The sequence below is a fragment of the Sinohyriopsis cumingii genome, chromosome 19 (assembly GCF_028554795.1).
Source record: "Sinohyriopsis cumingii isolate HCF-2022 chromosome 19, ASM2855479v2, whole genome shotgun sequence".
NCBI lineage: Eukaryota > Metazoa > Mollusca > Bivalvia > Unionida > Unionidae > Sinohyriopsis > Sinohyriopsis cumingii.
In genome coordinates this window covers 47,339,820-47,362,997 of record NC_142979.1, presented here as the reverse complement: position 1 = coordinate 47,362,997, position 23,178 = coordinate 47,339,820, and the positions used below count along the sequence as shown (strand labels likewise).

The 23,178-nt window shown below is 35.3% G+C and overlaps 1 protein-coding gene across 2 annotated transcripts in view; it reads right to left on the bottom strand.

Moving 5' to 3' along the window:
* LOC149775650 (pre-mRNA-processing-splicing factor 8) overlaps nt 1–23,178 on the bottom strand; it is an 86,220-nt gene that overhangs the window by 56,751 nt on the left and 6,291 nt on the right. For both annotated transcript variants that reach the window (XM_089944062.1, XM_089944063.1), the window contains exons 2-12: nt 22,737–22,979; nt 21,624–21,792; nt 18,986–19,150; nt 14,489–14,704; nt 13,292–13,504; nt 10,940–11,065; nt 8,353–8,458; nt 5,781–5,971; nt 4,792–4,911; nt 2,646–2,835; nt 1,605–1,724 (exon numbers count right to left, since the gene is read on the bottom strand). In XM_089944062.1, the coding sequence (XP_089800188.1) occupies nt 1,605–1,724; nt 2,646–2,835; nt 4,792–4,911; nt 5,781–5,971; nt 8,353–8,458; nt 10,940–11,065; nt 13,292–13,504; nt 14,489–14,704; nt 18,986–19,150; nt 21,624–21,792; nt 22,737–22,935 (1,815 nt within the window). In that variant the 5' untranslated portion in view covers nt 22,936–22,979. The remainder of the gene's footprint in view (nt 1–1,604; nt 1,725–2,645; nt 2,836–4,791; nt 4,912–5,780; nt 5,972–8,352; nt 8,459–10,939; nt 11,066–13,291; nt 13,505–14,488; nt 14,705–18,985; nt 19,151–21,623; nt 21,793–22,736; nt 22,980–23,178) is intronic.

Genomic DNA, 23,178 nt, shown 5'->3' with positions numbered 1-23,178 from the left:
TGATCCATAAACAGAAGAGCTCAAGACTGGTACAATAAAAGAGAAAATGTTCGTTGCTATGAAAATGGAGGAGCTTTCCACTTGCTTATCAGCTCTTTGATGATGCATAGAACTGGAGAATCCAAATACTTATTATGCTTAAATGAACTTAAAAACAATGCAAAGTTTTTTTTATAATCAACATGACATCTGTCAAACAGAATGGTAAAATTATGAATCTGATTTAGTAACATATTTTGGATGTAAATGGAATGAGAGAAATACTCTGGTAAGCAAGATTTACAAACTTTCAGTTATGATATTTCAACCCAAAAATTTCTGGGGCTGCCAATTAAAACTGGGTTCTCCAGTTGGCTCTAATTAACACAGCAGAGTCATTAATGCTTATGCTTGTACTTTCTGGTGCAGCACTGTTTATACACTACTCATGCTACATTCTGTTTCCTTGGTAGGCTAAACAAGTTCCGTAGAATCTGGGGTCTTACCTCTGTCTATATGCTCGACATAATAACCAGTATTTCTGACTATAAAAAAATCTTTAATGCAAAACTTTCATGTTGTTGATGCAGCCAGCACAAAAGTGACTACTACATCTCACCAGGCTAATGCAAGTGAAACAAAACTACTGAAAGCAAAAAAGGAAATATTAAAAGGTGCATCAACACAATTTGCTAGATGTGTGTACCAGATATGGTTTACATATCTTGAACAGCAAGACAGTTGTGTACTGGAAATGAAATCGTTTCTGGACTGACAGGTGGATATAATGATAGCCAAGTTAAATCTGTCAGTTTCATATATACGAGTTGTTTGCATCCAAAAAGAACATGACAAGTTTTTGCTTCAAAAATTAGAAGTGAATGGTGGATGAATCAGAAGAACTGTTATCAGTAAAAGGCACAATGGCATTACTAATTTAATATGCTGACCAAATTCAGAGATATATTAAAAGTATTTGGATTTTTACCTCAGAAACTAAGGCATGGATAGTGAATACAAGGACAAACAAGTAGATGGAATCATTAAAAATATTCAAATTGAAGAAATGAATAGCATAAGGAACAACTAAACTACATATCTAATATGTGCATCAAATGTCGCAAAGATATCTTAAATGGTATTTTAGTTCTCATCAAGAAATTAAAGTGAATGGGTGAATAGAGAGACAAATATACAAAAACATAAAATACTCAAATCAAAAAACTGTGAAAAGCAAGGCGTATTCTGGAATACTGGTTCACAATACATAACATGTTTCACAGATATATCTTAAATGACAATGTCAAGTTCTGCATTGGAAATGAAAGTGTCTAGAATATATTGATAGTCAGAAAAATGGATTAAAACAAATATACTATAATTGTTGATTTTAAATAGCAAAGGGTACAGCTAGACCTCTACTTCAACATGTTTATCATGTGTCATCAAGATACCATGATCAGCCTGTGAGCTATGCCCCAGAAATTATAATGTTTATGAACATTTTGACAGATACAAATTATGGACAGACAGAGAGATAGAGATAGTGATAGCTCTATCCCAGACATATTACACTCCAGTGGGAACAGCAACAAAAAACAAATACAAACTAATGCACAACTTACCTGAAAAGCATCTACGTTGCCAAGCCTGTACTGCGTATGACTGTCAATTACCAGTTTGCTGAGTCTGAGAATCTCCCGACACAGATGAAAGGCATTACCAAACCTGGACTTCTTACGCTCCTACAATGACCAAGACATATGAGTAAGATGATGTACTGTGCCAAGTTAAACAATAATAGAAATTACATATGTAAATATTGTAGTTTCACCATGATCTGTGGGCAAAGTCTGACGATGATTCTTTGATGAAAATAAGATATAATATGTTTTAGAAAATTACAGCCAAGAGGTGATGCTGACCAGTGGACTGGACAATGCAAATGCTCTCTATATCTTACCTATAATGACATTTGTTGCAGGCAAGACAAAAATATTAATGATTCTCACTCTATGTATAGTGGTCAAAATTTAATTATAAATTTACTCGCATTGATGATTTTTAATGTTTTTAATATTACATCATTACTTTGTCTCATTCAACTAAAAATGTGCTCATGGAACAAGAGCATCTCACTGATGCCTGAAAAAATGACCTGAATGCAAAAGTTAGAACAGCAGAGACAGACAGACAAGGACCACTTCGGTGGCCTAAGTTATTACAGCATCCGCCTTAGATATGGGAGGTTGCTCTTGAAGCCCCACCAAGTCATACCAAAGACTTGTAAAAATGGTACTAGTAGCTTAAGAGGTTAGTGTTAAGACTGTCAGGATAACATGACTGGGTGAGTCATGATGCCACATGTCTAAGGCATGATGCCTAAGTGACAGCCATTGCTACAAACTGCTACAATGCAGACATTGTAGCAAAGTGACTAAAATTGTTAAAGCTATGTTAAAAATCCAAATACACACGTACATACAGAAAAAGAAGAATAACACTAAATGCTCTCTCACTGTTGTGATGGGTCATACAAATCAGTTTGCATCTATTCTCTATCCAGTTATTCAATATGTAATGGACCACACTGATTCTAAACAAGTATCTCTTGTGTGACTTATACTGCTGAAACAGTCCTTTTGCAACATAGTTCATGTACCTACCTTGGTGGTGAGGGTTTTGACAGGCTTGAGGTTGAAGTTGTAGTCCAAGTGGAGGTAGTTCAGGTTTTTCCTGTGAATGAGGAGATTTAACATGTTGTATCCTTGTCGACACACCTGTAGTCCCACCTCAACCCAATCCAACTGTGTGCTCTGGAAAAACTTGGTGGCTTTGAAGGAGCGGAATAGGTGCCTAGAGAAAGAGAAAGAAAAAAAAATGAAAAGCACATCCATTGTATACGCCTCAAACCATTTCACATTTAATACTTGTTTTATATTGTTAAGGCTTTAAATAAAGCTAAACAGCTTAAAACATTATTGCACACAATATATGTTATCACGATGCATATAACATGGATCCTTCCTGTCAGTTATATCCAACTCATCTTTTCTAGCAGTAAAATGACATCAAAGGAAAAGTCCATGTTATATCCAGAATTCACTGTATTCCTCAAGCCTTAAAAAATAAGGAAACATATATCATTTGGAAGCGTATACAAAATAATCAAGTTTTGAACAGGCTAGAATTGCAATATTCCTTGGTTCTGTATCAAGAATGGTCCACAGCACCAACTTTCTCAATACACTCTGATTCAGTCAACCCATCCATGCTTGTCCAAAACTTTTTAAGATGCTTTATTAAATTTCATCTCACACTGGTGCTAAAAATGCATGTAACAGTGCCAGAGAAAATGAGCTATATGCAAACCCTATCCTTGAGAACCTGAACTTAATGCAGGCCACGGACCCAAGTTCTTTCTGGTGGCTGAAGTGCTTCTCTTAAAACATCTGTATACCAGGTCAGGCAACTCTACAGCAAGTGTCTTAGTCTAGAATTGTGTCCACAATACACTGATGCCCTTGCCAGTATGATAAAATGAAGGACGTTACAAGTCAAATAGGGACCATACCTCATTAAAATTTTGTTCGAAATGGAAAACAGGAGACCCTTGAAGAGACCAATGCACTACTGGGTGAAAAGAATGTCCAGGAATTCAAATATCACTTTCTTTCTTTTAATTGTCAAGTGCTGATACCAACTCTGATAATCTTTAGCAATAACAAGACTTTAAAATTAGCAGCTGAAGTGCATATACTGATGTCAGCTTAACACCCTTTTCACTTAGGATAACAAAGACATTAGAGGACTATTGGTGAAAACGGCATGTCATAATGATCATTAATTCAGGGGGTAATCATTAATTCTGGGGGTAGTGACAACAAAATTTTACAAGCAGTTCTTGGACAGATGATTGCCACAAATTTCATTTAGGACCTACCTGGAATCGTAAAAATGGCTCCCATGACAACACCATGCTGATATAGCCATCCATGAAGAGGAACAGATATACATTTTTTTTTCAAGCTATGACCTTCCATTCAGGTGAAATAACAATAACAAGACCTTCAATATGACTCCAATGGTGGCCATATTGGATGTCAGATCAACACCGTTTTCATTTAGGACCAACTGGACACCATACGAAGTCTACAGGTCAATATGACTTTATATTCAAGCAGAATTATAAGACTTTAAGCTGGCTTCCATGCTGGCTATATTAGACATAAAAAAATATCTAACATTTTCATATAGAAGTAAATAACAAAAAGTCTTGACAAGTTTTTGTTGTTGTTAAAACCCTATGTTAATATGACCATTCAGGAGGAGTAGATATAGCAAGATTTTCAAGATGGCCAATGTGGCAGCCATAATGGACATTAGATTAGCACCATTTTCATTTAGGAAATACTAGACATCATATTATGTATTTTACTGGAAATCCCATCTTAACTATGCACAAGGAGTAGTGACAAGATTTTTTTCAAGATGGCTAATATGGTGGCCATACTGGACATCAGACTGACACCATTTATATTTAGGAACAACTATACATCATAAAAGTTTCTAATACGGAATACCCCATGTTGATAATATCCATCCAGAAGGAATAGCAATAACAAGATTTTCCAGATGGTTGATGTAGCAGCCATAATGGACAAATCTGCACCAATTTCATTTAGGACAAACTAAACATCATAAGAATTTTTTCTTGTGAAAACTCTATGTTGATATGACCATCCATTCATGTGGAGTAGATAAGATTTTCAAGATGGCTGTTATTGAGCAATTACAAAAAAACCAACTTACCTCTTTTTCTGTGCCTTTGGTGGCTTGTGTTTCAGGGCATTGAGGACATAGTACTTCAGCAACTTTTGGTATGACACCCTCACTTTGACTGGCATTCCAGATGGACAGTGTTCACGGTACCTGTAGAAAAGTGAAGATATTAATGTTTTTCAAAAGAAGGTAGACTGGATTTTACATATCCATATGTGCAACTCTCCCCCTGGACATCTCTGTGAACCATGTTTTCATGGTAAATGTAGGAACATCAATACAATTTATGTAGGTCATTGTTGGTCATCTCAATTTATTTCTAACAACATACAATTTCATAAAGGAAATTAGTGACAGGTTAGGAATTTTACAAAAATCATTTTTTTCCTCCACTGGTTAAAAAATAGCTCTCATACACGTTTAATTTCCGTTGGTTCAGCATTAATCAACAATATCCTGGTGCTGTTGTTGTTGTTGTTGTTGTGGGGTTTAACGCCATTTTTCAGCACGATAGGCTATACATGGCGGCCAGTATTAATGGTGGAGGAAGAACCCGGAAAACCCCGGAAAGAACCACCGACCCACAAGAAGCTACTGGCAGGCTTTCTCACATGCCCACATTGGCTGAATCTTAGACTCGAACCGCCGCAGACAGAGGTGAGATGGCAGTGATCTGTAACGAAGAGCGCTTTAGACCACTCGGCCACTCGGGGCCCCTTCCTGGTGCTGTTACCAATTTCTAACAACTAACAATCAAATGATGTTATGAAGACCCTATCAAGTAAATGACATCACTGATCAATCAAAAGATGTCATATGCAACTCACATGAATGTTCATCTGCTTAAAGAGTTGAAAGAAAACATTGTATTGGAAATGCATTGGTCTTTTAAATTTCTAATGTAGACACAAATAGATTACTAAATGATTCAGTGCTAATTAGGTATCAGACAGATGTATAATCATATTTTCTATGTTGCCATAATGAATTCCCACATGACCAGTGGTGATGACACTAACCAAGATTTGATGAGTGGGACATCAACAGCTCTCCTTGTTCGACCTGAGCGGAGATTGAAAGGTCGTGGTGCCCATAGGAGAGCAATACCATTAGCTGTGTGGTCTGTATACAAAGGTGTGTCCTGCATGAAGGGCTGGACATAGTCTGGTAGTTCAAACTCCTCCTCATCATCTGGTAGCGGGTCAGCATTCTGAAATGGCAAGAAAATATATTGTTTGAATAAATATATACAAAAAAGCAAATCTGGTTAATTTATCCACCAAACTAATATTTTACTGATAAAAGAGTGTCAGTGACCTGAAGGAATGGAATCAGAGTATAATCAAATATGCCGCTATGGGTTTATTTAAAGTGGGGAATCTCTTCCTTTGTCACCAAAACAAGGTCGTGTATAGAGAAAAATAGGGGAGGGGTCACCAAAGTATATTCTTACCCAGAACACTCAAATATCTCTCTTTCATCCTGATTCTCACTGTCAGAACTCCACTGAAATCAAAATCCTCTAGTTGTACCAGCATTAATATGCTGAATGTATGAGCTTTTTTGTTTCTTACTATTAAAGCTGCAATATTTACACATGTATAAACAGCTTTGTTTAATTTACTGCCTGTAATGTTTACAAAATTGGTAACCGTTCAAATGAACATGAAGGTGGTACATTTGGTGTTAGAAGAGCTTGTCTTGTTGAATTACCAAATTTTCATGTAGCTTTATGTAACAATATTGTGTCAATCTTAATATTTACAGAAACTGTTTATTCAACAAATGCAATAATAAGACTTAAAATATGCAGAAAAAAAGGGAAAAAGAAATGATCGCAAATTGAGCAAAGTACCACATATACTCACTCATAAGTCAACCTTTTTTACTGAATTTTTTTTTCGTGCAGAATAGGGGCTGTCTTATAATCACAATGTAAAAAATGAGATAATCTAAATGTAATATTGGAGACCCAAGAAGTTTGCAGTATACAAAAATACTGTGAATTCAAAAAGTTTATGTTTCTATACCGCTATTTCCATTAAGAAATGCATATATATGGTATGTACTGTGTTTATCTGTTTCACGACGGTATTTGCTGTATACAAAGCTGTTTGGATGTTAAAATATGGGTAAATTAAATACAACCAACCGCAATGTGAAGTGTCTGTCAATGTTGTTTACTGTGGGTATTTGCAAACATGTAAATTGCTTTCATTTCTGTGAAAGTCCTAAGAACTTGTATTTGTATTAATATTTGTAGTTTGCTGTATACACACTGCATTTGATGCAATAATAGATTTATGTTTTTGTTTTCCTTATCCATTAAGTTAGATTTGTAATTCCCATGTGATATTTTCTGACATTTTCTACTAATGCACATCACCCGATAAACCCATGGCTTATAAAAGCAGTATTCACTTGTTTTCAAGTCGACAATCTTTTTGGTTGAGATGTGAATTTAGTACATGTACTTGTTCAGTGCGAAGTTCTACATCTTCATGTGAATGTTTGACCTTAATACCTTTTAGCTTGTAAAGGCAGCACCATCTTTATTTTCTCCACATAACCCTTTGATAAAGTCGCTAGCATGCTACTTGCTCAGTGTCATGTAACACAAGGTGGTTATCTGAACTCCGTATTATCTTGCCACACAACTGACATGACGATTTACTAGATGCCAATGGAGAATTTCAGAACTTTATCAGTCAAGGATGAATTCTTTGACTTTGTACCAGATGTTAGTAACATTTATAGAATACTGTTAATTTTAAAAAATTTTGACTTAACTTTCATTATATGTAATATCTCTGGAACATATAACATGGGATGGTATAATCTTTCAAGCATGGATGTGCTGCTAAAAATCAAATAATCCATCAAGTGATCACCCTAGTCATTATGATTACCTTGAATTTAAGACACTAAATTTGATATGCCATGATCATTGTTGGAGGGACCCCAGCTATTTATATGATCTGTATGACTTGATTTGCTAATATAAATCCAAACATGCTCTCAAAAAAGTGTACATCGAGGAAAATTGCAAAGCAGCTGAGATGTGAGAGTCCATTTCAACAGCAGAAATAAGGCTACTTCAACATCTGGACCTATTGGCTCTTGCTTTTCTGCCAAGCCTGCATGCTTCAGTTGCTTTTTAAAAAAAATACAATTTTGTGGTTTTCTTCAATTTTTGGGACCCATTTAACTCTGATTAACAGAAAAAATTAAAAACGGGCTGACGTAAAATGGGATGTCTGTAAGGGATCTGGGATAACTTCTGACCTAAATATACCCTTCTGTGCTATTTGTAGCATGACCCTCACGAGCATGGCTCATAGTCTGATCCATTTGATTTGCAAAGTTATGACTATCTCTCATAAAAAGGTGTTTAAATGATGAGAATGGTACTGCATGTCTCATGTTTGTTGTGAACACTGCATACATCATTCTCAGTTGTTTGCAATATTGAAGGTTTCTTCTATGACTCAATGAACTCATCCACATTGTTAACATGTAATATCTCTACTTTCAAAATGACCAGTTTGTTTAGTTCATCCACAGACAAATGTTATCCATGCTCTTACTTACTTTAACTGAATGTCTGTGTGAGATAGGATTGATAAGTGGATCAAAGTAGAAGGCAGGCAGATCTGGATCTTCTGTCTTGATGAATACAACATTAGGGGTGTGGTACCTGTTCAAAAAAGGCAATAGGAAATTACAATGAATTCTGTTAAATCCATAAGTAGTTACTGAAGTGTGAAAACTAGATTTCTGTGACCTATTTCTAATGTATTCTTTCTATACACAAATTTTAACAACTATACATATAAAATATTTTCAAAGATTGAAGTAAATGCTGAGACTTCTGGGAATAAAACTGGCATTTGCCCACTCACAAATCTGAGTTTAGCTGTATTCGCTCAACTTAGTGGATGCAATTTTTTCTTCATCATTTTGGGCTGAATTTTTAAGTGTATAAACAGTCAGATATTGTCAGTTCATAAGTGAAGGTTAGCTCCAGTGATATATTACATTCAAATTGCAGGACTAAACAAAAGAAAGTCCAATGAGATGATAGGTATGATTGTTCCGATTGTTTACCTTATAATCCAATTAATTTGAATAATACTGTAACTGTCTTTATACTATGTACAGGGATATAGGTGAATTGCTCCAAATTGAATCTAATTATGTTATTTTGGTCATCCATCAATAAGCATGTGGCAAATTTAGCCGCCACATTATGGAAATTTAATGTTCAAGATAAACTGGCAAAGAGCAGGAAACATGAAAAAAAATCTGTTATAGCATTTTCTGACAAATTGGTAAATTGGTCAGCATGGCTGACCAAAATAAAGAAATGGTACTTGTGGTGTACAAAGCATGACAAGTTGGGCAAGTAAAACTGAATTTGGACAAGAAGTCTACAAAGTTTCTCACCTGAACTGATGAGTGGGAAGAAAATTTAGTTTTATTCCCTGAAGTCTTTTACACAAATCCTTAACACTTGTTACCTCTCTTTGCTAACAGGGATAACCTTATTTTACCCATACTTTGCAAGCAAGACAAATATATTCTGTCTTTGATGGGAAGATGCCACTTTCACAACAATTTCAGACCTGCCAACCCTGACCAGCTATTCTCAGTAAGGCAGTTGATTTTTTTCCATAAGTTTGACCAGTTTTCAGTAAATTGTAACTAAATATCACAACCCGCTATTGTGAAACTGAAAAACATGTTTAAAAGTTTGGTATTCGAAACATGCAGCGATGGTAAACATTATGTTAAACTGAATTTTTTAAAAAGTACATGTAGACCTAATTTACCACTAGTACAGTTGCACAAACTTCAGTTCCAAACGCAATGCAGTTCAATGGCTTGTTGTTATCTCTAACTTAACATAATTCTTGAAAAATTTTCCCAGTTCACACAACAAAGGCAATCATATCTCCCACCACGATACATACTCAAATTGACATGTGATGTCCAATAAATGTAATTGCATCCCTTTATGCTTTTATTCACAAGAATATGAATATTCCTTTTTATTCTTCTTTGCAGATCATTAAGAGTTTTTAAGAGGTTTAATTTCTGTTTTGTCTTCAACATGCATTGCTTGCTAGATGCCATTTAAAAACATTTCTATAATCAACAGTATGAACATGCAGATGCATTGCATTAAAAAAAATATGTGCAATTTAAAGCTTCTGAGGTACTGCTGTAAGTTAGTATGTTTCCCTAATTCCACTAATTCTAATATGAAACTGGATCCAAATCAAACATAGATGAACAACTTATCTGGATTTTTTGGCAACAATAATTTTTCTGTAGTTTTTTGTTTCCCAATGGTCATTTTCGTAAGACTTACAGCAACATCATAAAGGTTGGCAGGTCTGCATTTTATGCCCGATGTTAACAACGAACAACTTCATCAGCTTAATTATTGCAGTACAAACTTGCTCGCAAACACATGGAAATGTGTGTCAGTATACTCTTTTATAGAGACAAATGCACTGTTTTTGTGGGTGCAAATGATAGATCCACAAAATTAACCTCACACAAATAAGATTTTTTTTGTATATACCCAATACATGAAATCTGAAACCCACAAAAAATAAGTACTTCACAACATATGAATTGCAAATACTGTATCAATTTATTACACTGTTGTTACAGAACCCTTCTAGGTCCAAAAAACGTCAAAAGCATAAGACAATCTCCAACTTGCTGCCTTGCCTTACACTCGATTGTCAATTCCTTATAAACCTGAACATACATATTAGTGGTGAGTATTGCCAGGATATAGTGCAATACTGCATGTTTGTATTGGCAAGTATTTCTCATTAACATTTTTCATTCTAATGTTGATTTTGCTTATTTTGTACCGTAACAATGACCATTTTACTTTCAAGTAATACAATCTGAACAAGAAAATAAAATCATGTTCCTTTTTATTTCATCAAATCAACCAATAAATATAATAATTACATACTCATATTGCAAGACACCATATTAGGCATTCTGCATTGCAATTTCCCAGGATACTATTACACCCTTAATACATGTATCTACACATGCACTTATTATAAAAGCAGCACTTTCCAGCATGCGAATGTTCAATAAATACATTGTCATTATACAAGTTTGTACACTGGGCTCTTATGATACATACCAAGACAGATGGACCTGGAAAGGAATGTTGTTGTACAGGTAGGGGAAAGAAATCCTGTACTCTGTTCTGATTGGCTGCCGAATGATGATCTTGTTAATGTCATTAAATTCATTCCAATCTTCATCCCTAAAAAATTACAATGACATTAGAGAAGTGGTTTCAAAAGCATATTTATATACTATAACATTGAATGAAAAATTTTGATTACCATATTGTTAGTGTGTGTGTGATTTGGATTTTTTAATGTAGCTTTAACAATTTTTCAGTCATATTGCTACAATGTCTGCAGTGTGGCAGTTTATAGTGATGTCTAGCACTGGAGCATCATGCCGCAGACATGTAACATGATGTCCCACCCAGTCACATTATCCTGACACCAGGCTGACCAGTCCTAACACTAACCTCTTAATGCTGAGTACCATGCGAGGCAGCTGTTAGTACTATTTTTGTAAGTCTCTGGTATGACTCGGCCGGTGATTGTTAGTATATTTCCATAACTTACTCTTCATAGACAAGCAAACTAAAAAATCATACATTTTCTGTATTTTAATTGCTTATTCTCCCACGACAATTGCAAAAATGTAACTTGTGAATCAGTTAAAACTGTAATATATGTACCAATCATTATGTGTATACCTGAAAAAATTTAATAAAAATTAAATACAGGCAATACAAGTTTTCAACAGTTACTGCTGACATCATGAATACATCATAAAAGAAACAGCATGCACATCTATGCTGTTAGCTTGTGTAAACCAATACACAGCTTGCAAAGAAATATTAGAAAGCTTTTAGGGCATCGAAGGCAGATGGACACACAAACAATGGAAATACAAACTCAGTCAATTAACTTAACAAGAGCCAAGATACTGCACAGCTTCCATACAGAACCTGACAGTTCACCATTTAACTAAGCATCCTTGTGTAATATTATAAAAGCACAACCCTATATTATTTCCCAACATTTATATCATGTCAATATTTACCTTTAACTAATGGAAAACAAAAATTCTTCTCAAAGAGATAAAGCAAAATAAACATGCATAGTTCTTAAGGCTGCGTGTGTGTGTGATTTTGATTTTTTAACGTAGCTTTAACAATTTTTCAGTTTTCACATATGTAAATGGCTTTGTTTAATTTAGTGCCTGTAAGCATTTACAGAATCAGTAGTCATATAATTGAACATGCATGCTGTACAGTACAACTCATGTGATTTTTCAGTTCTCCATGCAGTGCTAAGGGTGTAGACACCATGGAGAATTAAGAAAACATCCCTCCATCATCTCACTGCATGCTTTTCTGGCATTGCTGCTGCTTTTTACAGAGAACAGCTCTACACACCATGGTTTCTTGTGGAGTCACAGTCAGCCCTACTGTGGAGTGGATGTGGTATCAATGAAATGGGTGTGATTTACTGTTTATGACCGTAAGGAATTAGAGAGAGAGAGAGAGAGAGAGAAAGAGAGAGAAAACCACTATCTTATAAATCAACGGACACTTTTTTCTCTTCCAAATAAAATTTTATATAGTTATGAATGTTAAAAGCTAGATTTCAAATGAAAATAGAAGTTCATCTAATTCTTGTTCGCGAGAGAGAGAGACAACATGTTCATGACTGCTGAAGTCATGTAAATCGGTATTCATTACCCCCTCCCAAATTATATCAATAATGTCACGTATTTAATGACAAAGCTTCATTTGCTGCTATTTAAAACATGGGTGACAAACTGATAAAACATTGTTTTCTTCACAAGCATGTCTGTCTCAAGCAGATGCATTGATATTAAAGTGCCACTGATCGTCAAGATGTTCTTAGCAACATGTTTATTTATTTACATGGATATCTTTTTTAAAAATAAATAAACCATAGGTTCGTTTCACAACATGGAGAAAGACTGAAACTGAGAGAAAGAGAGTAGGTGTAGAGAGGCAATAAAGTTAGAACCTAAAGGATCGTGTGGATGTTGTCTCAACATCAAGTAAATACAATTTTAAAAAATTGATTTCATTATTAGCATAAAGTCAGCTGAAAATACCATCGACAGACTTTATTAATTTCAAAGAAAGTGTGAAAATCTGACTGCATAATTGCTGAAGATAGATGTTGACTACATGACTGCAGAACTGGATAAGAGGTACATAAAACATCCGAGATATAGGACTTGGATTTTTATTCCTTTTGTTACGTAGAATAAAAAAGTATATTCATTACGAAGTACATCAGAGTTGTTTTGGAGTTGTACAGCGCAGCAACACAGCTTCAAGGCACAATGATAATACAAGACAGATGATACACAACTGAAGGACAATACTTTATAGCCAGAGGAGATCAACACTATAAGATCAACTTACTGAAGCTCCCTGTCCTTCACCAGTGGCTCAAACTTGGGACCTCCAGGAATGGCCATGTTCAATGCTTTAGCTGTGAAGAAGGACTTCAGATCAAACAAGTAGAAGTAGTTGTCATCTACTAGGTCTGTTAGTAGCTGATTGGCCAGGCGGTACAATACTGACATTATGGGAAGGGTCAGATTCCACCTCCGATATGTGGTTCCATTAACATGCCTAAAATATAAACATGTATGCATTAGTATGTACTACAATTCATGGCACCTTAGGAAACTAATGATTATATAGTGCTGATTAAAAGTTCTAAAAAATGTATTAAAAAAAATGAAGAATTGTACCCCCAAAAAAGGGTAGATGGGTGGTGGGATAACAAACATGAAAAATGCTGAGAAATGCTAAAAATCAAACTCATTGAGATCTCATCAACATTAAGCTACGTACCTAATATGCTTCAAGTAAAAGAATCCTTCCAAAAATGAGCTTGCATCAAAAGTTAGGGGCAGAGACAATCAATGTCATGACTTCTTTACATGACCACAGAGAAGGCTGGAAATCATACTCCTCTAAGGCCTCATCCATATAATGTGGCATATCAAATTTGGTTAAAATCCAACAATTCCCAAGCAAGTTATCTTGCTGAAATGAAACTGCTGATGGCCAACAAACTGCCAGATGGACGGACTGACATGTAACAGTATTAATTTTGGGCTCAGTGGGCTTCATTGAGCGTGGTCACATCAATAAATTATGGATCATTTGTGTATGTATTCCCTGACTGCACTTTAAGTTAAACATATTTAGTTCAGAGTATCAGCTGTTTCTGTCTCAATATATATAAATAACAGGAATGCAGCCATTTAAAAAATATCATGCAAGTGCATTTCTGTTTCAGCACTTTTTTTGCTAGCATGTTCATTTTCGGCACTTTCAAGGTCATGAATGTACCATCTTAAAATTCAAGTACTTTCTAAGTTTTCAAGTACTTTCTAAGTTATGAACCCTGAGTGTTGATACCAGATGGATGGACAGACAACATCAATCCATAGGCCAGAATTGCTATGCAATCTGGGCAAACATTACACCTTGACAAAGTTTCATAAAAATCATCTCACTACTCCAAGAATGCACTTAACACCTGCCAAGAAAATTTCCATTCTTGTCAACTGCAATTTTGGGACAATATTTTCAGACGATGCTCACTTTGAATCACTGAGTGGTTTGTGATCGTAGAACCAGTCAACAACGACTTTGTCTTCTTCTGGATCCAAATCAATCTGTATTGGCTCAAGTGGCTCCACATTGAGAATGTTGCCAGCATAGTCTAGGGGGGGTTCCTCATCATCAAAAGGTGGGAACCTCATACGTTTGAAGTGTCGACGGTCTCTTTTCTCTCGCCTCATTGTAATCCACATGGTTCTGAAGTGAGAATCAAAAGAGTGTAAATACATTTTTACATGTGGTGTACTAGTGTTTGAAATCAGCACCTGCTCTACTGGTCTGATGCATACAGTTTTCTGGTTGATGCACAAAATGTTGAAGTGGCTGGTCCTTTTAACCAGCACAAAATTTTGTAAACGCATGAACATAAAACATGAAGAACCAATAAAAGAGAAATTTAAGGAAAGTCTGAACACTGCTGTGTATCAGATTTTGGGAATTTCAGGGTTGCTATAAACCACTTATGGAAAGACTTAATGGTTCATGAACCATCATTAAAGTCAATTTAAGTTGTAATGAAAATCTCTGATTTTGCAAAAACAAAAATATTAATATCAATGAAAATAAAACTGAATACAATGCATCTCTTAAGAGTCTACACTAAAACTTGTCATACAACTGGTTTAAATCTCTACAACCTATTAAGTACCATACTTGCTTATTGGGTCTACTCCAGCTGCAAACTGCACATACCCAAATGTATCAGCATTTAATACACTGGCAGATCTGGGTCAATGGAGAAATCAGCACGGCAAACAACATCGACCCTGTACTGCTGGCATATTATGGACTTAATTGTTGAGGCTTCAAATAATACAGGTACTGTGAACTATTACTATACATGATTCTGAAAACTTTAGTGCATGTTCTGGAGTTAAATGGTAAGTTTATAATCAAGCCAATGCTGACATTAAATGCATAGTCAAGGCAATGCTGACAGCTTAAAGTTTAATTAAGACTTTTGAAACTCAAACTCATTGGAATTTGAAAGGCAGTTCCTATGCTGGAATTTTGTTCCTAAATTTATTCAATGATGTGCAGTGAATTCTCTTTATCATTTCTTACCATTATCATTATTGTAACTGAGTAACAAGTGCAGCACTTGGATCTTTTAATGTTAATCTTCATCTCTGAATCAAAGCTTCTAATAATGCTTCTGAAAAACTTAATACTAACAGATTTCTGATCTGTCTATTCTTACTAAAACATTCTTCATCGAAAGCAAAAGATCTCTCAGAAGTTTGCATAAAAAAAATAAAAAAATTCTTACTTGAATAACACTGCTCCAAATCTCCCAACATAAATTATCTCTAGTAAGCATAAAGTTTTAAAAAAAGTTACATACATCATAGGTTTATTTTGTGGATTTAACGGAGTAATTCAGCACATGATAACCTATCTATGGTGGCCAGTATATTTGGTAGAGCAAGAAACAAGAAACACCAACCCACAGGAAGCTACTGGCAAGCTTTTGCACATTCCTACGTTGGCCAAGCCTGAGACAGAACCCATGTGGACAGGAGTGACATGTGAGTGATCTGTAAAGTTGAGTGTCTTAAACCACTTGGCCACCCAGGGCCCACTCCACATACATTACAGATGGTTGTGCTGATTATGACTAATAGGAAAGAAAGCTTGTCAGTTAAGCAACATTACTGATGAAATATACAAAAGAACTGACCAAATGTATGAAAATGGTGCTTGCAGTCAATGGACAAAAAAGTTACATGGCTCATGTTTATTATTTTTCAGTATCCTATTGGACATTCAATCAAATTTTTCAAGAAGAACAGGGAATAGGGTTCCGGCTCAGGACTCTGGAAAACAATGTGGTCAATCAGGATAAAATGTTCAGGAGTAGTCTGTTTATGATTTTAAAATATTCAATAAATGGATATGTAATCTGATAGGGGCCCACATGCCTGCTACCAATTACCTCAAAATGGTTCAATACATGTTGCACCCAAACATTCGTAAGACATCAAGTACCCAAGACAATATGTAACCGAGACATTGCAAACAAATTAGGACTTGACAAATCTTATTTGTCAACCTGTTTGGAATCAAGACTTTCAAGAAGTTCATCTTCATATTTTATTCTAATGAAAAAACATAAATGAAACAACAACCAGGCAGGTAAAAGTCTATACATTTTTAACCGAAGTCTGGCTTCAGTCTTATACTCCAAGTTGACTTCTGTGTGGATAATATTATTTAATTGTTTTAAGTTGTGCTAATACCATGATTCTGAGATGTAATTAGCAAAATTAAAAACAGGTCGCAAGGCTGTACCAATTCCTGTTCATTCACCATGTCAATAAATTAATATAAACTAAAATGACTGCTTTTATATTACAACCTTTATCATTATTTTGTGTGCACTTGCGTGTGCTTGTTTCTTCCAATTTCTCCAACATGAAATAAAAGAAAACAATTAAAGAGTTCCCAAATCACAGGTCACATAGCACTTCAGCTTTATACTCTATAGTGTAATGTACTTACGTAAAGCATATTGTTTGTTTCTATAAAAACTCCACCAAAACAAATGACCAGATTTTACTTGATTCATCCCTTTTACATAACCAATTCTTCCTGATCTCATTTTCGCCATAGGACCATTGATATTTAACTTGCATTTATCTGACACACTTCAGCAATCAATATATATATATTTCTCACTGATATAACTGATTCCACAAAGGGATGTAATCCATATTAACAGCTTGAATGTTCCATGAATCTTTATAAAACAAATACTTATCATATATTCACATTGCTGTTTCATATAATCATCACAGAGTATCCATAGTATAGGTTAAAATTCAGAACAGACATGGCTACTTGTAGATCAACATCTATCTGTTTTTATTTTAGTATGTCAGCTTAAAACAAAATGTAATGTTAACAATTTACCCATGTTCATTCTTAACAAGCTGTTTTTTTATGTCTCTTTTTGATTATAATTGATGGATTGGTCTTTAGTTTCTTTCAACAATCAAAGCTAGTTAACTAAACCCTTATATTGGCTTTGGGTAACGGGGTAATGTCAGCACCCCTTTGTTCTCTAATATTCATCCACATCAATTACTGGTTTTATGATCTGGAGTTGATTGAGAACCACAAGAAATACCCTCTCTCAACACTACGACATGAATAATGAATGTTAGCTAGGGCACAATTTTCACTGTTGTATTACTGGTACATTTGAATGAGTTAGACATGTTTTGATCAATTCTTTTAATTTATCTGGAGGTGTGTACCATTTTATCCAATCAGAGAATAACTTGCCTAAATGTGAACCCAGTATGATGGTGAATTTGAAACCATGGAGACAATGACTAGAGATACAAAAAATGAAAATGTGGATCAAATTTTCTGTTTACGCATACTGAAATATCTATGATGGAGGATTTTACAATTTTATCAGGCAATGGGGATGAAAAGTTGGACTTTGTACCAGGTGAATTTAGGTAATCATTTATAGGATACTCTGAATTTAAAAACAATGTGGACTTAACTTCAGATTTACACATATTTAAGACAATTTCTCTTTGATAAGATACCCAGGTAACCAATCATTTGGTTCAACAGGTACCTAGCAGAAGTTTGCTAAAATACTGACAGCTATACTAACATGTACTGAAAATTGGTGTTAAACACCAAAAAACCAAAACCAAACCATGACTGGTTGTTTATATCAAGGTAAAATCAAAGGATGAACCAAATGTCACTTCCAGCAATGCTAAAATAGATTCAAGACTAGGTATCAAGCTATCTATGTGGAAGACTAGGATAAAATATCTGGTAACTTTTTTTCTTGTAGCTAAACAAACCTGACAATAACAAGAAAATCTAGTGACCAATCAACTGCAGTAAATAAACATAATGAAAATAATTGTACATGGTACATTACAGAAGAATCTGCAAGAACTGTTAACACTACAGGGTTGTATTGCCACAATTGCTTAAATGAAGCTTTGGACTAGTCCTGGACATCAGGTAATCCAATCTGAACAGCTATGTACAGTAGCTCATCCTGGATGTAATGTCATCGTACCAAACCACTGCCCTTCTGGTCACCAGTCCAATGCCTCAAGTACAGGACTGCTGCACCTTTCTTGAGATGAACTCGTATATCAATTTTCATGAGCATAGGTTAACTAGGTCCAATATAATGAAGGTGTAACAAGCACAATGGTGAAAATACAAGTAATAAAAGTGTAACAAGTCACAGCAACCTACTTTTGGTATTGCAGAGATGCCATCCTTACATGCATCCCCACAAGAAGTTTCATAATTATTGCTGAAATAGGGTCCAAAATAGCGATGATGTGAGAATAAACACAAATGAATGGACATTATGAACATGCAAAATGCTACATCCCCTCCAAACTTCATTAATTTGGGGATAAAAGAAAAACCTCCTGCTACTGCATGAAGCTTTTACATAATTGAACAAAACAATTTTTTTAGACTTACCCCCACTGAGCAATGTAGACAGGCTCAATAACCCAGGGAATTTCATTGATAAATGTGATGGCTCCTGTTATGTGATAGAGCACCTTGACATCTCGAATCTGTTCCCATGGCATGGGCATGTTCTCCATCAACTTCAGTACTGCATGTGGCATGTACTTCAGAGCCCTGATATGGAAAAATACAAAAATGTATAAAACCATAGTGACATGGGAAACCAACAATATGGCCCTCTAATACTTAAGTGCTCTCAAGTTTTCATTGTTTTCTTCATACTAATCATATCTGCATGCCTTAATGTGTACAGAAAATTACTTCCCTTGTTCATATCAGTTCTAGAAAAGACCCGTTCATTATATCCACACTTGTGCTGAAAACCCCACAAACCAAAATGTCCATGGTATGTTTTGATATCCACACACCTCATTTAGTACATGCACTCATATAATGCTAAGAGTGCAAACCTAGAAATGACATTACATATGAGATGTTGCAGTAAAATTTACTTGGGACCTGGGCAGCACTTTTAACATGGGGTAATCACCCAAAGATACAATTTAAATTTGTTATTACTGTCATATGAACTATCTGCATAGGGGAGAGCTCACCAGTTATTATGAACTTTTAAGAGAGTGATGTATAGGTGAAGTTGTCTGCATTTAAAACATGCACAATGGAGAGAATGGTGGCATACCTCTGTGCTACATTAATGTAATGTGGATGATATTTCTTTGGATATTGTACTTTTGGAAATTGTACATGATTTAAACACACTACTAACTAAAATGAATGCTCCCTTGTGCTAAAAAATCAGCCTGAATTTGTCTAAAGTACACTATCCATAGCAGCTATTAAAATAGAGAAAATGAATTTTGCCAGACTAGACAATACCAGCTTCTGAAAGGGCAATGAATGAATTACCAAATATATAAAATGTAAAAAAAGTTATTGGCTCTTTTTTATACAATTTACCTCTGAAGTTCAGGAAGTGAAAATGACCAAGTGGAGCTAGCCCTTTTTTGAAAGGTGAACATCTGGAGTAAGGCCAAGCTGTATACTCTATAACCCATATTACACCCATCAATCATATACCAAAATAAATGGAATTAAAGGTTCTTTGAATTATACCTATGATATACAAGGTCTTTTTTAAATAGCCAGTATAACCAGTGAGGAAAGCCAGGGAAATTCTTTTCCTTTAAAATCCTAACCCTTTGCAAAATATGAAACTGTAGAGCGCCACCATAACAAGAATATCCTGGCATATATTTTTTTATAAAGCATCTTCCCTGGGTACCTTGTATGTTTAAATGGAACGGCTCTAATACAGAGACAGGTCAGGGTTAGACTGTTCATTCTACACATGATTATTAAGCGAACAGTGTACACTCTGACCTGCTGACACATTATGTGATGTCCTACAAGGTCAAGATGTCTACACTGATATTTATGCTGTTTTTTGGGGTGATGTCCTACTTGTAGTACAAACGGTTTTGTATGGTATGTTCCTTAGTCAACTGACAAAGGAGCTTGATGTGACAGTAGCCAAAGAATGCAGAAGCTGGCAGAAATAGGGATACATTTCTTTAATGAAACAAAGCTATCTATGCATACACACTTCTAATTTAGTACATTTCTATGTTTAATGCACTCATAAAATATTAACAAATGTTAAAATAAAATGTTAACCCAGATCAGCCATTATATAATGGCTGTTCCAGTAAAATTTACTGGGGGCCTGGGCAACGCTTTTTAATGTGTAAAAATCACCCACATATGCAAAAAAAAATGTATATCCTTGTCTTATGAACTCTTTGAGTAACAAGACTACCCTGGCTAGTAATTTTTATGATTCACCTTCCCTACGTTTAAATGGAACAGCCCTAATACAGAGACAGGTCAGGGTTATGCTGTTCATTCTACACATAATTAAGTGAACAGTGTACACTCTGACCTGCTGATACATTGTGTAATGCCCTACAAGGTTAAGACGTCCACCCCAATTATTTATGTTGTTTGGGGCGATGTCCTACTTGTACTAACGGTGTTGTGTGCTATGTTCTTGGTCAACTGACAAGGGAACTTAATGAGACAGTAGCTGCTGACTGCAGAAGCTGGCCGAAATAGAGATATCTAATTAGTTTCAACAACAATTAGAATGTTTTTCTTTGTTTCGTTACAGAAACTTACTCCTACTTTTACTGACATCATCATTCTTCATCTCCAAATGCAATAAAACCAACTAAAATGTAAGTTAATAGACCTTGAAAATGCATATATCTGCTTGTGTCAGGCTTTGATTCCATCAGGAAAAAGACATCACAGTAAGTATTATCTGCCTAAAACAACCTCACTTTAATCAATGGAACAGTGTCATGGGTTTTCAAGTGTGTGAGATATTCTTGAAAATTTGGCCTCTAGTTGCCTCATCAGTTGTCCAGGGAACACACTACACAACACTACTGGAAGTAAGATGTTGCACCCAAACAATATAATTTTTTAGTACAGGGGTATGATGCAAACTTCAATACACACGTAATTATCCATATTACATTGGTATTTTGTTAGACAACTTGCAGCTGATGAGGTGCTTTATAAAACATTTACGAACATAAACTGAGAATGATATGATCAATCTTACCCCAAATACACTCTCTTGTCGTGTCTAAATTTTCTGTTAGTCATATCTCCGTGATCATGTATGATTTTCCTGACATGCTCTGGGGGCATATCCTCCTTCTGTGCATCCACAAATCCAAACTTTCTTTTCTCCGCATACCGCTTGGACTGCAGCTGCTGCCATTTTCTGGCTATAAAATTGAGATAAAATGAGACAATGTGAAATTGCAAGTTTCTGCATGCTAGAGAAATCTTATAACTGATGGTCTTATGGTGAGCTCAGTAGTGAAAACTATAAATGTGTTTATGGAATACATATGTCCCAACACATGCAACTCCATGAACTGTGCATCAGAGGTCAAAGAACACACTAATTTGATCAAAAGGATGGAACATGCACATTAAAAAGGCACAAAAACCTACCATCAGATCATTCAAGTGACCAAAAATAAAAGTTAAATTTGGCTGAGAAGACAGATGATCAAGGCATCACTAAATGCTTGTGAATAAATATGGATGTTTACACAAGCTTTGAATTTCTTGCAGCTATCTTACCATCCATCAATTTAGCATTAGATGTACTGCTTCTTTTTTCCTCTCTTTTTTTTTTCAAAGTTTACTGGGGCAGGGGGATAGGGGAGCTGCTATTTTAAACACTTGTAATCCCTGTTGCACAGATATTTCTAACAAGTTCCATCAGTGTTTTCCTTTACCATTTTTTAAGCATCAGAGAAAGCCCAATTTTTAATGATTTCAGTTTTGACACCAAGGTTTGTTTTATACTCAATATGCCTCCCCCACCCCCACCCCAGCTGCAACCAAAGGGATTTTATTTACTCTCTATGGGAACCTGTTCAACAGAATATTTCCTTCCCCCTTAACATCACCGCCCTATTATTTTTAATGCTTGTGACTATACAAGTAGTACCACCTTATACTAAGAACTCATGATCCAGAGATGGAAGCATTCACTTATCTACAAATTCTGGATTTGTAATATCTGGTATGACTTAAATTGCTTGCACTTAAAAAATGTCCACACAAAAAAAAAACAACCAAAAAATGGGGACAAATCAAAGTTCAAACCAAGAGATTTAATCACTACAAATCGATGTTCAAATAAACAACTCTTTACCTTTCTCTTGTAGCTTTTCTTCTTTCATGTACTCTGGGATCTTTGGCTGTGGTGGAGGCATGGGTTGGGTAGCCTGGACCATGGGCTGTGTTACAGCAACTGGCTGGGAAACTGAAACCTGCATTAGGGGCTGAATAATGGGAACCTGCCCAAGAATCAAGGGCTGGCCCCCTGGCCCTATAATATAATTATAGGCCATGACCAGCTTTGAAATCTATCTGAAACTTGGTCAAGTACAGTCACCTGCAAAAAAGATAACAAAGCAGATATTCAGAACACATTGCTGAAAAAGCAACTGCTGCAACACCATTCTAATGCTTGCCAAACTAAACTGATGGTAAATCTTTGCCTTGTTATTGGAAATTTTAGTAAAGATGAATGAAAAAAAGAAAGTAAAATTTTATTTTTTTAATTTATTTATTTATGCAGTCCTACAAAGCCC